The 15,742-nt window shown below is 38.8% G+C and overlaps 1 protein-coding gene across 1 annotated transcript in view; it reads left to right on the forward strand.

The window, feature by feature from the left end:
• Nucleotides 1-15,117, forward strand: part of LOC129764916 (zinc finger protein 226-like) — a 57,628-nt gene extending 42,511 nt beyond the window's left edge. Inside the window, exons 2-3 of the mRNA XM_055764562.1 lie at nucleotides 13,222-13,525; nucleotides 13,645-15,117. Of these exons, the coding sequence (XP_055620537.1) occupies nucleotides 13,222-13,525; nucleotides 13,645-14,898 (1,558 nt within the window). The 3' untranslated portion in view covers nucleotides 14,899-15,117. The remainder of the gene's footprint in view (nucleotides 1-13,221; nucleotides 13,526-13,644) is intronic.
• The last annotated feature ends 625 nt before the right edge of the window (nucleotides 15,118-15,742 follow it).

The raw sequence follows: 15,742 nt of genomic DNA on the forward strand, positions 1-15,742 counted from the left end.
CTCTCCTCCTCCCGGTGAATTGCTGCCGGGAAGATTGCACTTGTACGACATTTATCGAAGTCTATGTTTTCGTATTGTTCCGATAGGGATGGGAAAACTTTTCACATTTATTAGTATCTCATGCTACCTTAAACTGTAGCATATGGTCAAATTTATGATTTCAGCCGATATTTACTCACTGAACGTGTTACTTATGCCATGCCCGAAGACAGGGTTTCAATGTTTAGTACGCGATAAAAATGTTCTAATAAACAACAAAACATCGAAAGAATTCCGTGGTACGAAGATAAACCAGCGGAATTCCCCATCTGAAATCTCCTCGTCATAAATTTGCACACATTATTCCCTAACCCTCAATTAACTGTGCGCTCAATTTGCGCCACGACAGCGAAAAGTCACGTTAGCTATAATTACGTAATTAAACCGTAGTATTACACAAATTGGGTATTTATGAAAATAAGTTTTTCGCACATCACAAAGAAGGGGAGGTGCCAAATAACGGTGGCAGGATAAAGTAGGGAAAATTGACAGCCATCAAATGGTATACATTTACAGACGGCGACTGACTGTTGGTTGTCTCGCCACACGAAAGGGAGAAATGAAAGCGAGGCGAAACAGCAGATAAAAATATGATGTGTAATCCTCCCGCGTATTGCGCGAACCATTTTACAAGTGTGGAAAAATCAGAAAGTTTCGGTTTTCAATTTTATTGTACCACTTGTGGCAAAATAGTGCTGCTGTAGAAGTGGAATTGCCCCCTCGAATTTTGTGCGCCTTCTGTGGAACGATATTAGGATACATTTGAGGTGTGGTAAACATGTGTGGCTTATCGGTGGTTTTTTTCGCTGTGGAGACGTATACGAGTTGTACGAAATTACATTGTTGTATTCATTACACACAATAACTAACTAAACATGTATGATGAAAATAGAATAATTCATGAAAATAAGACCCGGAGCTTTCATTGTAAGTGTTGATTGAATTAATCAAAAACCACCAGACGACGAAAATGTAGAAGAATTATGAGTAAGCCGGATATTTTTTTTAAAGCAGATTTTGGAATTTACGCGATTTTATTACGCGGATTTCAGAGTTAACGCAATTTTTTTACGCGGTTTTAGGAATTTACGCGTTTTTTATGCAGATTTTGAAATTTACGTGGTTTTATTTTTCCAGAAAAATCGGTTATTTGTACGACTTAAGTGCGTTAATATATAGAGTCAAATTCATTGTTTCCATGTTTGTTACAAAACTATCTTAAGTCTATGTTTTGTGGGAGCTGGGTTAAGACTTGGTAGGAAATATCTTTTGTAAATTTTAACATGCTCAAAAGACTCCAAGTGATGGTGAATTTAAAAAAAACAATCGAGAGATGTTAAAACCAATCTAAAAAATATGGAAGACATGTCCTCGTTTCCTTATTTTTATTTGTGACATTCAGCCTTTGGCTGGTTCCTCATTTCGACCAACGGCTTTACTCGAATGCAATGATCACATATTTTCTTCTGGCAACATCTTTGTTAGAGGGGAAAAATTATGATTGTTAAACATGTATTTATTTATTGATTTAGGAAAAAAGCCGTTTTACATTTTCTCTTTTTGTCTTGTTTGATTTCCCAGATTACGAGTGGACGTTATTTGTAAAAATTACTCACAATACTGGATAGAAGTATATAACATCGGATATTTTGATCAATGGTTGGACAAATATTCGAAATTGATTTATGTAATTTGAAAATTATTTGAACGAATGAGAGATACCACTTCTAAGCAATGTAATTCCTTTTGAAAAGCCTAATTTGAAAATTGAGATACTTGAAGTAGCCTTAATCAAATGATGTGGTGAAGTACTGTGCCGTAGTAGTCAAGACTTGTTTCTTTCAAATGCTATATGAATGAACAAAATTAGTATAGAGTAAAATACAGTTTCGAGGGTTCAAGCCTTATTAAAAAATATTAGAAATTCAACAACCGTCCAGAACTCAGCTGACAATGATCCCATAAAAGCCCATAAGTCATTTGGTCGAAGCCGATATTTCCAGATATAGAATCATTCTAGAGATCTTTCGCCTGTAATTGATATCAACATCAATGATCCTAAGTGCAACCGGTTACAGTTCATCCCCTCAGTAGCTGCCGTTAGTTCTGTCTCTGTCAGCATTTGTACAGAAGTAAATTGTAGAAGAAGCAATTCAAATGTTGGCATTAAGTTTAAAAAAATGTGGCCTTTGATGAGATAAAGAATCGATGTATACTGAAAAACAAATCTACGAAAAATCGATCGAAAAGATCGAAAGCAAAAAAAAATCGATTTTCTCGATATTCTCGAAAACAAAAGATCGATCCAAAAAATCGGAAATCAGAATGGAAAAGATCGATCTTCTAAGAATCGATCCAAGATCACCCAATCCTAGAGCGGTTGTTCCTCGTACACCAGTAAAAATATCGTGATTCACAAAGGCCGTTTACTTTTTCCAAAAAAAGACTGCCCCAATCGGACATAATACAAGCTATTTTTTTGAACGCTTCTAGCCTTTTCTGAACTGATTTTGTTCATGCATATAGCATTTCAAAAAAGCAGATAAAAACCCAGAAACATAGAAACATTTGGTTAATGCAGCTCAAAGTAACTTAAATTGAGCTTTCCAAACGAGGGCACTTCGCATACTTTGACAGCACTTACCGTTCGTTCAGTAGAATATTCTCATAGTTACACAAATGAAATTCGAATTTCTCAAATACTTCAAAATTTTTTGGCATTCCAAAAAGTAACAGACTTTTGAACTATCTCACGGATCTAGAAAAACTCCGACGGTATATACTTCTGACCGTGTCTAGTACTGTAAGTTTTCTCATGTGTTTATATCGGGGATTCAAATCTTCCATTTAAAAAAAATTGTATCTATGCATCAAAATTACGCATTTACAGTCTCTTTTGTTGATCTAATCACTATAATAATAACACATGGTAGTTTGCTGTTAGATAATATGGACATATCTTCCTCATCCGTAGAAATCAGATGTTACGCTTACTAAGACAAACATTTTGTGATGTAGAACTTGTCAATATCTCAACTCTATTCAAAGTTATATATATTTCTTCCCAAAAATACGCTCTCTTCATTCGCTTGTCAATATTTTTGGGGCAAACATAAAAAATGACATAAAAATCTGACAAGTACTGCATCGCAAAATGTTGGTAATGATATGCTCTAAAAGTCGTTCCAAGACAATTTTGATGTAGAGGTTGAAATATAAAAGTTAGAGCAAAAACCCCGTTTTTTCCATGGTTACCCTAACGCAACATAGATAGAATACAACTTTATGGAAGATCTAGATAGAGGCAAATATAGTTCGACAATATTGTAGCCTCAATTATTTTAAGCAGCTTTGTAGAACAAAGTTTTATTCTATCTCTTTAAATATCCGATATAGCGCTTTTTATTTTAAACTTCATTAGTGTGACCATGAAAGAACGGTTTTATTTGCTTTAACTAATGATTTCAATTTTAGTTTACACAAATAAAAAAAAATAACATAGTTTTAGAAATCCTACATTATGTAGAGTCAAGTATGCTCTTTCAAATGCCGTCAACGAAAATGTTTTATGTTTGTCCCAAAAAGAATAACAAGCGAATGAAGAGAGCGTATTTTTTGGGAATAAATATTAATAACTTTGAGTAGAGTTACGATACTGACGAGTTCTGCATCACAAAATGTTTGTCTTAGTAAGCTCTAAAAGTCTTCTGAAGACAGTTTGTATGTAAAATTTGCAATATGAAAGTTAGAACAAAAAACCGTTTTTTATAGTGACCCTAACGCAACTTTGAAAAAGGCGTTATATCGGATATTCCAAGAGATAGAAAAAAACTTTGTTCTACAAATTTGCTTAAAATATCCTAGGCTAAAACATTGTCGAACCATGTTTACCTCTATCTATACAGATGAAAAAGTTAGATTTTTTATTTCATCGAAAATTTTGGTAACCCTATTTTAGATAACATCAAAATGAGCACTTTATCATATGTAACAACTTTGTCGAAGACAGTTTACGTCTAGAGAATCACTGTCGAGCTCTAGATGCTAATTTCCACTTAAATTCACTTCCTGGACCATTGTGCAAGGGCGAGATGAAATTCTCATCAAAGATCTTATTAAAATCCTTCTCACTTGCAACTTGCGGTTTTTGTTCGATCAATCGATTGTAACGACGCATGCAAAGAATCAGACCATTTCGAAATGAAACAGCTCTCTCAATACAAGAATCCATTTTCATGAAATGTTTTGCGAAGCTAGCCGCCAACATATTCCTGTCTTCGATATAACTAGGATTGACTTCCCGGTCTTCTTCGTCATCTAAAGTCACCGATGTGACCAAACGATATTTGCTCGAATTTGCTTGAGCAACGAGACCGTTAACGATCAAAATAAATAACATAGGGCAAAGCACACTTCTTTGCGGAACTCCCGAAGTAATTGAGAAGACTGGCGAGCGTGTGTAATTGATGGGGACACAAAGGATTGGTAACCGGTCAAGTACGAAAAGAACCATTCAACCAATCAAGTTGGGAATTCCGTAAATGGAATCGAACTAACGAAGGGTTTCGACTTCAAGAAACATAGTATTTTTATGGCACAGCAGATTCGTTGTGATGGATCGATGCAAGAAAAACCCATACTGGAACTCCGATATTAGAGGATGTTATAGTATTGTACAAAGCGTTGTGAACTAGAGTTTTTTATGCAGCAGAGAAGCGATATTCCACGATAGTTCCTTCTTCTTCTTCTTCACTTCTTCGCACTAACGTTCCTAGAGGAACTTCGCCGTCTCAACGTAGTATTACTTGCGTCATTTTTATTAGTACTTAGTTGAGATTTCTATGCCAAATAACACGCCTTGAATGCATTCTGAGTGGCAAGCTCTAGAATACGCGTGATCACAGTGCAAGTCGGAGGAAATTTCTTTGACGAAAAATTCCCCCGACCAGAACGGGAATTGAACCCGAACCCCCGGCATGTTAGTTATGACGCTAACCACTCGGCCACGGGAGCACGATAGTTCCTACGCAGTTCTAATTACCCGACTTATGCTGTTTCCAAACGATGGGAGAGAGACCGCAGGTCCAACGAGAAATATATGGAGGGTGGATGAATAGTTTGTCCGTGACCATCTTCGCTTCAAGCCAACGAAACACGAAGCTAAATACATCAAACGCGAATTTAAATTGGACTAATAATACAACAAATAGACTGCTCAAACCGGACGATCTTTTTTTATACTTTTTGTTTATTTTAGGCTCATTAGCATTTCAGCTGTAACAGAGCCGAATTTTTAATCGTGTACATGTCACATGTTTATCATATCTATAATTAGCACATTACACAGGTGCCATTTTTCGGCGTTAGAGTATTCCCTTCTAAAGGGTGTGTCACATCAAATTGTATCACGGAAAAAAACGCTGTAGAAATTTAATTTTTAGGAATTATATCTTCAGCTTTCGCTTATAATCAGATAAGAGTGTATAGATCACGTTGGCCATGCTTCACTGTCAATTTTTCGTAAATTTGGAAAAATGTCGTCGAACGAAAAAGAGCGTCGTGAATTAATCCTGCGCACTCATTTCGAGAATCCGGAGTTGTCACATCGGGACATCGGTAAGATGCTGGGAATCGTCCAATCCACGGTCAGCAGAGTACTAAAACGATACTTCGAGAACCTAACCATCGACCGGAAGGTGAAGAACGGCGAAAATGGATGCTCCGTCAGTGAAAAAGATCACAAGCGCGTAGTTAAGCAGTTTAGACGTGATCCGAGAAGTTCGGTCAGGGATGTCGCCAATAAGCTGAATTTGTCAAGTTCATTCGTCCAGCGGACCACGCAGCGGGAGGGCCTGCGTACATACAAGGTTCAGAAGGCTCCTAACCGCGACGAAAGGCAAAACATGGTGGGGAAGACGCGAGCCCGGAAGCTGTACACCGAAATGCTGACGAAGCCGCATTGCCTGGTAATGGACGACGAAACCTACGTCAAAGCGGACTTTCGTCAGCTGCCGGGCCTGTTGTTCTTCTCCGCAGAGGAAAAATTCAGCGTTCCGGAGGAGATTCGCAAGCAGAAACCATCCAAGTTTGCCAAAAAGTACATGGTGTGGCAAGCGATCTGCTCTTGCGGAAAGCGGAGCGCCCCCTTCGTGATGACCGGCACGGTAAACGGGCAGGTTTACCTTAAGGAGTGCCTACAGAAGCGCTTACTACCACTATGGAAGCAGCACGAGGACCCGACCATCTTCTGGCCGGATCTCGCTTCGTGCCACTATTCAAAGGACGTGTTGGAGTGGTACGAAGCCAACGGGGTCACCTTCGTGCCAAAGGAAATGAACCCGCCCAACGCGCCGGAGCTTCGCCCAATAGAGAAATATTGGGCGAACCCAAAAGTTGTCAAGTCGGAGGCGGACTTCAAGAGAAAATGGATTTCTGTTCAAAAAAAACTACAACCTGACGTTGTACAGAACCTTATGGACGGGGTAAAGAGGAAGGTGCGAGCATACGGGCTTGATACGGGGTCAAACAATATCAAATCACCCAAGAGGGGAGTAAAAGATATCGGGGTTTCCGAAAAAAAATGATGCCAAATGTCTTAAAATTGCATGAAACTTCAAGATCTAGTGTCATCTCGAAAAAAAAATTGTCAAAAATCGACACTCCGGGACTATACGAAATGAAAAGTATGGTTTTGGGTGCCAATATAAATAGTTATCTAGATTTTTCATTCGGAACTTGCTGCGAAATGTTGATTTGCACGATAATATACCCTTTGCAAAATATTAGCTTCATTTACTAGTGTTGTAAATGTTAAAATTTGAGTTTTTTGAAAAACGAAATACCATCGGAAATCGGGGTTTTCAAAAAAAATGTTTGATGCCAAATGTCTTACAATTGCATTATTTGTCGAGTTTTACTGTTAAGAATTTCACATTCCCTCAGCTTCAATGTCAGCCTAGAATTGCACCAAAAAAATCTCAAACGAAGCCAGATGAGATTGAACCAATGCCAGCTGGATTGTAAGCAGTGTTGCCACCCGTATAGATTTATCTGGAAAGGTATAGATTTTTTCAATTTTTTTGGTACAAATTCTGTACAGTACAGAATATTCTATATTTTCTGAGGCAATGTTAAATCCCAAAAGATCCCAATCTAACAAGCATCAAAGAAGTATTGGAAGGGTTTTCAGGTTTTTATGGTGGGCAATGAATACCGTGCATAATGAGAAAAATGAAATATCTGCTGGACAAAAATCGATTGCCCGAAAAGAAATGACAGTTTGCTCGCATTTTAATATCCTCACTATGCCTCACTCCTCGGCAACTCTTGAATGATTTTTTCAAAACTAAAAATCTAAATCTTCAAAGCAACGACGATGATCACAATCTTGAATTGTAAGCATTTGATCAAATAGCATAGAGCAGCATGGTTGCCCCAGGTCAACAGACTGAATTGTTTGTTCTAGCCCAATAACCTGAATTCGCGATGCTACATGGAGTGCTAAAATATCTTACGTTGTTCCATACATTTACAGGATTGAATTGGATGCCTGAAAGAATTAATGGCTCGCTCGCATTTCCGGCGACTCGATGCCTTGATTCTAACGATCTCACAATGCCTCATTCCTCGGCATACATTTTGTTCGAAATATAATCAGAACAAGAATAAGCTTCGATATCAGTTTATGAACGACAGGATGTATGCAATTTTCAGTTCAAAAATTTGATTGAACATCGTGGCGGCAGATAGAAAATTTCATTGAATGACATTATGCAATCTAAATTTAGAAAGATTATGTATAGGCATCATCAAACGCAGGAGTACTCGAGACTTCCAATGTTAAAGTACATTTACAGCAAATAGAATATTAGTAGTAAGTAAATGAAAATAAGAAGCTAGTGAATAGATGTAATATTTTGTAGAAAAACAATAACTATTTATGTTAAGAAAATAGATATTTTTCCGCAAAAATTTTTTTCGATGGAACAGATTTTAGGTATAGATTTTTGCAAGAAAAAGTGCAGATGAAAAAGCCACTTCCATCACTTCCAGTACATATGAAAATGTGGCAACACTGGTTGTAAGGCTGTTTCACACAACCACACTATTCACAAAACCACTGGTGTTCACATCACAAAATGAAATTTAATCTAATAAGTATACACGGAGATAATTTCTGTGATCGAGTGGTTAGTGTCCCACATTATTATGCTGGAAGTTCGGGTTCGATTCCCGTTCTGGCGGGAGGGAATTTTTCGTCAAAGAAATTTCTTGCGACTTGCACTGTGGTCACGCGTATTCTCTAGAGCTTCCTCCACAATGCAGTCGAGGCGTGTTATCCGGCATAGAAATCTCAACTAAGTACTACTAATAAAAATAACGCAAGTAAAATGTTGAGAAGGCGAAAGTTCCACTGGGAACGTTAATGCCATCCAAGAAGAAGTATACACGGAAATTGTTTTCTGAGACTAAGACGACAAGCGTAAACAGATGTATTCTAACGTTAAACCTTTGATGCGTGATTATTCGCAAAGTGTCTCTTATTTCGCTCTCTTATATCACTCTTACATTGCTATGGCATATATATTATGCAGGAACTCGCCTCTTGCTTGAACAAATACTGTATGGGTGAATAGTCCATTTGACGATACTTTTAAGCTCATTTAAAGTATGATACAATATATAATATAATATGAGGATGTCAAAAAATGTACAAAATATTTATTTTGGATGTACAACTTTGAATAAGATCTTTTTTTTTTTTTCCAAAATATATATTTTTATCAAGGCTCATATGGCGTTAGCCTCACGGGGCCGGGAGTTCAATACTTTGACAATTTTTCTTATTATCTATGTTAGTAATATGTAACCGATTACTCGCGGTTGGCTCGAGGTTAGTATTACAAGTGTTTTCGTAATTCGGATGTTGCTGTCTCCAATGCTCTGTACGTGTGCCCGACTCGGGATACTTCCTATTGGGATGCAGCTGACCCTTGATCAGTAACGCCCCCCTAGTCTGTACCTCATATCTAGCGTGGTGCGTCTTTCTCGACTCGAGGAATCCAGGATAGAATGGTCACTAACCGGCGCAATCATCAGTTCATGTAGAGTTGTCATGAGCGGTACAACCTTTGGCTCTTGTTGAATCATCAGTGGACTGCACAACCTTTGGCCCGTGTATCTGTAAAGAGTGTGTGTATGTATTGCCGCGACTAAGTAAAAGTTTATCGATCGGATAGGAGGGATATGAAACGGGGACACAACGAAGGAAACATCATTAAACGTTGACATCGGCGTTCCTGAGGAACAGGTATAGATGAAGCAGAAGATCAGGATCACGGCTACCTAAGATATCCCGGACGGGGATCTCCGATTGTCTGCCTTGTGCTCTCAGTGCTCTAGAGAGCTGAGAGCGAGCAGCATGGAACCGGATACACGACCAGACAACATGCTCGATGTCGTGGTAGCCATCGCCACAATCACAAAGATTGTTTGCTGCGAGCCCAATGCGATAGAGATGCGCGTTTAGGTTGTAGTGATTGGACATAAGCCGAGATATCACGCGAATGAAATCACGACCTACATTCAATCCCTTGAACCATGCACTCGTCGAGACCTTAGGGATAATCGTGTGTAACCAACGACCGAACTCATCTCCACTCCACATGCGCTGCCAACTTACGAGCGTATACTGACGAGGAATGTGGAAAAATTCATTATAAGCAATATGCCTTTCAAAAAGTGTGCCTTCTAAAGCGCCCACCTTAGCTAGCGAGTCCGCTTTCTCATTCCCCGGAATCGAGCAATGAGAGGGAACCCATGCTAAGGTAATCTTGAATAATTTTTCGACCAAAACACTCAATAGTTGTCTTATTCTTGTTAGGAAATAAGATGAGCGATGTTATGGAAATTATTTAGAGATGTTAGAAATTATGAGAGATGTTAGGAAATAAGAAGATCTTGTAACTATAGGTTTTTTCAGAAAACATCCCAACCTCAGCCTATCTATTGTTCACTGTTGTACGTACGCATGGTCCTGCAATCTCATGCTACATATTTCTTGGGACTGGTTTACGCTAAAACAGATTGTTGTATTTTATTCTCTTTTGTTCTGAGATTTGGTAAACAAAAATTCAACGGGTCTTTTGCTTTTGATTGTTGGGGTCTTGGGTAATTCTATAACGCAGAACAATTGCATCGATTCAATCAAATGGTAGTATTGGAGAAGCAGAAGTTGAACTGTTTAAAAAACAGGATGGCTAAAAATGCATCAAGCAGAAAAATTCAAGCTAGAAACATTATTGTTCAACAGAACTTAGTTACCGCTATTAGATTGTCTGGATTCTTGCAAATGTCAACACGACTTCGTCGTTCTTCTTCTAGGAATGCTCGGTCGGATTTATACACGACGATAGCGATGGCCACACTAGAATGGATACCTTTTCATCTGAGGGTTATTCCAAACCATATTCTCCTCCTCGATTGTTAAATTGAATTATACCGTTGATGGAAACGTATTAAATTTGCTTTTGTCGCACCACAAAATATTTTTCTAATTGGACTTTGACCAACGTTGGAATCATCTAGCAAACTCTTCCGAATCTTGGAAGTTTCTACGCGATTCACTGAGTTAAAACTTTCGCTTTGTGAAGATGACGTTGGACAGTTCGGAAGCTCAGATTGAGCTTCCGTAGACAGTTTTGATGACTCGAGTCAGTAGCTTCCATGGTTAGCGTCTCACATATCATCCTGAGAGTATCGGATTCGATTCCTGTTCCAGCTGGGGAATTTTCAGTAAAATGAATGTGTCCGACTTGCACTGGTATACGTGTATTCTCGATGTTGCGTTTCAGAATACAATCAAACCGGATTATTGGGCATTGTTATATCCCCGAAGTACTGATGGTAATACTAGGCTGAGACAGGGAAGTTCCTCAAGGAACGTAAATTCCTTCTAAGGCGAAAAAGATCAAGGTTCCGTCCTCTCTTCCATCGACACTACAGGAATATTCAATTTATTTTCCCTATACTAAAGAAAAATAAACACTGAATGCCTTGGTACACTTTTCTTCTGAAAGCTCATTGTTTTTTTTTATGTATTATAGTGACTTTCAATACTTTTGGCTGGTTCGTCACTTTTACTCCCATTTATGGAAGAATGTCGGAAGTGAGAATTGAACTCGTGACCTTCAGCGTGAGAGATATGGATGTTACCACTACGCCAGATCGCCTCCGCAAAGCTCATTATGTTCCTAGAAGTACTCTAAAAGCCTAAAATTTTAGTTTTTTACTATGCATATCAAAATTCTTGTCTTGTCTTGGGGATCTTCCTCTAATTGTTGTGGAAATTTTTCAGACAAATGTTAACATTTTCTCTAACATTGTAAATTTTGTTCCATCAATGTTGGTGACATTACCTGTTGGAATGCATGGCGAAATAATTTGACAAATCTATTTTAAAATTTTTAAAATAAGCTGTGTTCACGTACAAAAAAACGTAATTCTTGTTCTTCTTCTTTCGATTTCTAGCATTTCATTCGGTTGACTATTATTCTAGTCTTTATTATAGCTTTATTGGATGAAACTGCTGATCAATTTTATGATGATTTCAAACACATAAGCGATCACGGCATTCGTATATGTTTACAACTTTAGCTAGCATAAAGAAGGAACCCTTATATTTTGCATACAAAATTGATTTAGCACGATTTGCATGTGAAAAATGGTCCCTTCCCTGACGTGCTTTACCGTTCTGGTGGCAAACGCTTCCTGTTCCCTTCCCTTGAACGCAAAAAAATCCTACCGAATTATTCCTTACATCGTAAATTGCACCTCTGCGCTCCAGATGGAATATTTATGGGTACATCTTTTTCAAATAAAACAAACAGAATTCATCCTTCTTTTTTTCGGTGGTTCAAGTGCGCAGTACAAGATGATTACAGTGTTTATTATAATTGCTTGAATTGTGTATTTTGCAGTTCTGCTCGTTGTTGTCGCGAGGGAGCAATTTTTCCGCGTGTCTTTCCTCAGTTATTTATGAACCGTTGGGGGATGCTCTTACTTTCTTGGTTGACGTCTTAGTAAATTAACATTTCCTTGTTGATTGCTCGACGACGGGAAGTGTTACTTTAAAGGCGTTTTTTTTTTGTACAACATATTTCAAACACGTTCCCCCGAAAGGATTAATTCAAATTAAAACAGAAGAAACAACGAAGCTGCAGAATTTTTATTGCCTTTGTTGAATTGAATTTACATTTTACATCTTTCGAGGTGGACAAAAAAAATTTTGAATGTCTCACACTGGTACTTTCCGATCCATTAATTAACAGAGGGCTGGAGTCTCGACACCAAACCGAGAACGTCTTTAATTTAAAAAACAAATGGCAAAGAGCACAAGAAAAAAAGGAAATACCCCGTAATGTTCTAATAAGAAGGCAGATCCCGCTTACTAAAACGACAAATTATTGGATTTGAACCCTCCTTCGTATATCACCAGACACCGGAATGAACAAGTGAAAAAATCGCACCCTTTGCCCAAGGGATGGTGCAAAAATGAAGAGAAAAAAAATTAGATGAAAAATTCCTCTATAATTCAGGAGGCCAGCAAGTGAGCGCAGTGTTGTAACGCACCGCTAGGAATGTAATATCGACAGCAGTAAATTATGTATCATTCTTGTCCCATTCACCCACTGCCACCAACCACCCTCAATAAGCCGATAAATCATTCTTCAGCAACGATGAGAAATGCTTTTTTTTTAGGGGGAGGGATGCTGCGGAATCGAAGATTAAGAATTGGGGGTTAATTTTAAAAACTGATAGAAGGTTAATTTTGAACTAACAAATCTATTATGGCTACCTTTGGCAATGTTTATTGTTTAATAAAAGTATTGGAATGAGTCGTGTTGCTATTGCTTGAATGAATCAAATTCAAAATTAATTGCCGTTCAGTAGCCAGGCGTGCCATAGTTTTTGTTGTCCCTGAGGAAGCAATATTGGAATCGCCGGATCAAAATAGATGACAAAATTATACGATCACTCCCACCATAGCAGAATTTCTTTCGTTCCGAATCTAGGGTCCGGTATAAAGTCACCGAAATGATATTAAATTTAGCCTTAAATGGTTTCTGATGGTCATTTATATGTGTCATATTTCATATTTTCTTTTCTCCCCTATCGAAACAGACTGTACCTTGTTTACGTGCCACATACGGTGGAGTATACACCTGCTGTCCAGTTCTCTACGCTCGAGTATGCGACCGTGGAAATCGTTAACGACATCCGATGTCCTTCCGGCGATGATGGGTCTGTTACGTCCAGCGACGCAACAAATGTCAGTGCGGATTCGCAGATAAAATTTGGGATAAAGACCGAAAGGCCCGATTCTTTTCTGGAGAAAGTATTCCTCGGACCGAATGGAGGAGCCCATCTGGACTTTATGCTTTCGCAAAATTGTCCCACGAAGGAAAATTTTCATCGCACAGAAGAGGTATGTTTTAACGAGAATTCGAAACACTTCAGTGAATACTGCAATTATTTAATTGCGAACCTGTGTTTCATAAATTCAGTAAAAATATTAACTTGAGCTCTATTTTCCCTTATTTTCAGAACACTGCAAAGTGCCATTTTCATGAACCGACAGAAAATCCGCTCACTCCGAGTCGATTACCAGCAATTATAGCGGACGCCATAATTGAGGATTCCAGCTCTAGTATCGACGAAGGAATCGGACTTAGTGCGTCGGATGATTCTGGCGACGATCAAAGTCTTCCTGATAGCAACAACAACAACAACAGCAACCACAAATGTATAAACGGAAAAACCATAGAGGACAACTGCCACAATCCGGACGAGGAAGATGACGACGATCTCGATTATGGGGACGAAGGCGGGAGGGACATTAATTCCGCGCTTATCAACGGCAAGAAAAAGCGGAAGGCTAGCGGCAATAAATCATACCAATGCGAAATCTGCGAGGAGCTATTTTCAAAGAAAAAAATACTTCGGGAACATCTCAGCCAGCAGCATCCGGGCCAGAACTCGAACCGATGTCACATCTGTGGCAAAACATTCAAGCTACGGTCAAATTTGCGCCAGCACGCGAGGATACACACCGGCGAGCGTCCTTTTCGGTGCGACATCTGTGGGAAAACTTTCGTGCAGGGCAGCGCGCTGACAGTTCACAAAGAACTGCACAAGGATAACAAGGAGTATAAGTGTGATGTGTGTAAAAAGGACTTCAAATCTAAGTTTGCGTTTAAGAAACATGAAAAGGTGCACCAAGGGTTAAGGCCGTTTATCTGTGATGTGTGCGGAAAATCGTTCACCCAGTCTTGCAATTTGAAGGCACATCTTCAACTTCACAGCGGGAATTATGCTTTCAAATGTGGCACATGTTTGAAAACATTCCGATTCAAATCGCACTACGAGGACCACCTTATGACTCACACGAAGGACAAAAAGTATACCTGCCTCATATGTGGGCGGAATTTTGCCTACAAAAATTCTTACCAACGCCATATGCAGCACATTCACAAAGAGGAATCCCAGCATCAGTGCAATATATGTAGTAAAACTTTTGTGAAATTGAGCCATTTAACGTTCCACAAAAAGTCCCACCGCAAAGGCAGCTCGTTAATTTGTGAAATTTGCGGTTTAGTGTTTGAGGAAGAAACTACTTTAGCGAGGCATTACCAAACCGTTCACGGTAGCGAAGAAGAGCGGAGGCTGTTTAAATGTGTCATATGTAGCAAATCCTTCGAGGACGAGTGTGAACTGAAAACACACTTCAAGCTACACGAAGCGGACGACTGTCCTTTCAAGTGTGGGATGTGTGGGATTTTGAATCTAAGTCAGTCGTAATCAGTGAGGGGTTAATTTCGGCTCCCGCCTTTCATATTTTATACATTCCTACCTAGATAAGCAAAAGGAACCGTGTTGTGATATGTGTACATATATATAGTACCTTTATGTTGAACATCATTTAGATTAGGATAAGATTAGTTTTAATTATGAATTCTCGAAAAAGGTCCCTGTGAATGGTACAACGAAAAGACAAAGAACGAGAGCTTCTGCTCTAATGGGGCAATAATTTCATAAATTTAAATTATAATAAAGATCGTATTAGTCATATCTGGAACTGTGTCTTCTTAATGGTTTTATTTTAATTTAATAAAAGTGTGCTCCTTCCGAAATCCTCGTGCAAGATTAAAATTTCTTCCCCTTTTTAGCACGTGAGGTAAGAAAACTAACTTGATCCTGTTCCGTCCCGTTGGGATAACATCGGTGTCTTAGAAAAAGGCGGTGGTAGTAATAAAGTCACTTTCCATCTCTCTAGCATTCCTCATATGAGACATACACACGCGCCATCGGTCATAAAATGTTAATGATTCCTCATCCGTGCAAGTGAGACGAGAAGGCCAGCCAACCACCAGGACAGTAATGACCTGTGCCAGTCGCATAATGGAGGCTAATAGAATAATCGCTGAATATGAGCGCCTAGGGGATGCGACGGGAAGAGAAATAACACCGTGCAACGATGGCGGATGAATAACGCAGGGGAACCGTGTCACCGTTAATTGTATTATGTCATAGCCACGACAGCCAAAAAGATGACAAATATTTCCCATGATATTTATGTTCCGATGTGAGGGCTAGTATTGGCAAAATGAGACGATATATCACATTAATTGCAGCATCAAATGGA

Source organism: Toxorhynchites rutilus, chromosome 2, assembly GCF_029784135.1.
Source record: "Toxorhynchites rutilus septentrionalis strain SRP chromosome 2, ASM2978413v1, whole genome shotgun sequence".
Taxonomy (NCBI): Eukaryota; Metazoa; Arthropoda; class Insecta; order Diptera; family Culicidae; genus Toxorhynchites; species Toxorhynchites rutilus.